Source organism: Penaeus japonicus, unplaced genomic scaffold, assembly GCF_977035675.1.
Source record: "Penaeus japonicus unplaced genomic scaffold, GWHDUDI00000001_assembly GWHDUDI00000010, whole genome shotgun sequence".
In the NCBI taxonomy this organism is placed as follows: domain Eukaryota; kingdom Metazoa; phylum Arthropoda; class Malacostraca; order Decapoda; family Penaeidae; genus Penaeus; species Penaeus japonicus.
The window spans coordinates 3758031-3760530 of NW_028234412.1; the positions used below are offsets into that span (position 1 = coordinate 3758031).

Below are 2500 nucleotides of genomic sequence, written 5' to 3' on the forward strand. Positions count from 1 at the left end.
TCACTATAAAATAAATAAAATAAAAGTAAGCCTATGCCCACAAACACTCCATCCAATACAAACCGTTATATAACACATACCAAGTAACAAATGAATGAAATATCAGTGTATGGCAACACTCATACCACAAATCTATGCTGATCATTACAGACTCATGAAAAAGGTCAGAGGTGACAACTATGAGGATCTAACATGCGGATATGCAGCTCTGAACACTCAAACCATAACGAATGTGCAATGCCTTTCTAATACGATAGCTTCCTCTAGTTTCAGTTTATCAATTAGAATCGATTAATTTTGCAACAATGCTTCAGATAATTTGATTGCTCCTCCTGTTTCTCTTGGGCAATTATTGAAACTTATTCCCTCTCTCTGGCCAGGATAGGTTTGTGGACATGTGGCTAAAGGTGCGAGGACATGGCCGTGGACATGATATTTTGCGCGCATTTAGGGGGGGGGAGAGAAGAGAGGGAGTGGGGAACGCGCACTTAGGGGGGGGGAGAGGAGAGGGAGTGGGGAACGCGCAGTTAGGGGGGGGAGGAGAGGGAGAGGGGAACGCGCACTTAGGGGGGGGAGGGGGAGAGGGGAACGTGCACTTAGGGGGGGGAGAGGAGAGGGAGAGGGGAACGCGCACTTAGGGGGGGGGAGAGGAGAGGGAGAGGGGAACGCGCACTTAGGGGGGGGAGGAGAGGGAGGGGGGGACGCGCACTTAGGGGGGGGGGAGAGGGAGAGGGGAACGCGCACTTAGGGGGGGGGGAGGAGAGGGAGAGGGGAACGCGCACTTAGGGGGGGGAGAGGAGAGGGAGAGGGGAACGCGCACTTAGGGGGGAGGAGAGGAGCGGGAGGGGGGAACGCGCACTTAGGGGGGGGGGAGAGGAGAGGGAGAGGGGAACGTGCACTTAGGGGGGGGGAGGAGGGGGAGGGGGGAACGCGCACTTAGGGGGGGGAGAGGAGAGGGAGGGGGGGACGGGCACTGCGGGGGGGGGGGGAAACGCGCACTTAGGGGGGGGGAGGAGAGGGAGGGGGGAACGTGCACTTAGGGGGGGGGAGGAGAGGGAGTGGGGAACGTGCACTTAGGGGGGGGAGGAGAGGGAGTGGGGAACGCGCACTTAGGGGGGGGAGAGGAGAGGGAGTGGGGAACGCGCACTTAGGGGGGGGGAGGAGAGGGAGAGGGGGACGCGCACTTAGGGGGGGGGGGGGAGGGGGGGGGGGGGAGGAGAGGGAGAGGGGAACGCGCACTTAGGGGGGGGGAGAGGAGAGGGAGAGGGGAACGCGCACTTAGGGGGGGGGGGAGGAGAGGAAGAGGGGAACGCGCACTTAGGGGGGGGGAGAGGAGAGGGAGAGGGGAACGCGCACTTAGGGGGGGGAGGAGAGGGAGTGGGGAACGCGCACTTAGGGGGGGGAGGAGAGGGAGTGGGGAACGTGCACTTAGGGGGGGGGGGGGGAGAGGGAGAGGGGAACGCGCACTTGGGGGGGGGGAGAGGAGAGGAGAGGGGGAACGCGCACCGAGGGGGGGGCGCACTTAGGGGGGGAAGGAGAGGGAGAGGGAGGGGGGGGGAGGGGGGGAGGAGAGGGAGAGGGGAACGCGCACTTAGGGGGGGGAGGAGAGGGAGAGGGGAACGCGCACTTAGGGGGGGGGGAGAGGAGAGGGAGAGGGGAACGCGCACTTAGGGGGGGGGGAGAGGAGAGGGAGAGGGGAACGCGCACTTAGGGGGGGGGAGAGGAGAGGGAGAGGGGAACGCGCACTTAGGGGGGGAGGAGAGAGGGAGTGGGGAACGCGCACTTAGGGGGGAGGAGGAGAGGGAGAGGGGAACGCGCAGTTAGGGGGGGAGGAGAGGGAGAGGGGAACGCGCACTTACGGGGGGGACTTAGGGGGGGGGAGAGGAGAGGGAGAGGGGAACGCGCACTTAGGGGGGGAGGAGAGGGAGAGGGGAACGCGCACTTACGGGGGGGAGAAAGGAGAGGAAGAGGGGAAATAGGAGGAACAAAGGGTAGTAGACAAGGTGGAACCAACTCCACTGCCAGCCGCTCACATACCCCCAGACATGCCCAAGAGCCCAAAAGGCTTCAACGACCAATACCCTCAGACATGCCCAAGTGCCCAAAAGGCTTCAACGACCAATACCCTCAGAGGTGCCCAAGTGCCCAAAAGGCTTCAACGACCAATACCCCCAAATGACTCCCTCTTTCGCCCGTCGACGTCGACGCCCCACGACCACGACCACGACCACGTACTTGGAGCGACGAAGGCCAGACCCAGAACGATCGCCCCGCTGACGAAGTAGCAGACGATGGGGGGGGGGGGGAGGGGGGATGACCGAGGAGAGGTGGGTGGGGGGGGGGGGGGGGGTGGGGGGGGGGGGGGGGGGGGGAACGATGGGCCCCTTCCTGCCCTATTAGTGGATTAAAAGAAAAATAAATTAAGAATTATAAACACAGCCGAACCAGGAGAGGGGCCATCAAGGTGTAGGCAGGTAAGTCCATGACGCCCATGACAGAC

General features: G+C 62.2%; 1 protein-coding gene across 1 annotated transcript in view; it reads right to left on the reverse strand.

Moving 5' to 3' along the window:
- The window catches only part of LOC122261097 (organic cation transporter protein), a 12709-nt gene that overhangs the window by 8254 nt on the left and 1955 nt on the right, over window positions 1–2500 (reverse strand). The window contains exons 3-5 of the mRNA XM_086540500.1: window positions 2437–2500; window positions 2374–2393; window positions 2236–2291 (exon numbers count right to left, since the gene is read on the reverse strand). The exon at window positions 2437–2500 is cut by the window's right edge and continues 120 nt beyond it. Coding sequence (XP_086396626.1) covers window positions 2236–2291; window positions 2374–2393; window positions 2437–2500 — 140 coding nt within the window. The remainder of the gene's footprint in view (window positions 1–2235; window positions 2292–2373; window positions 2394–2436) is intronic.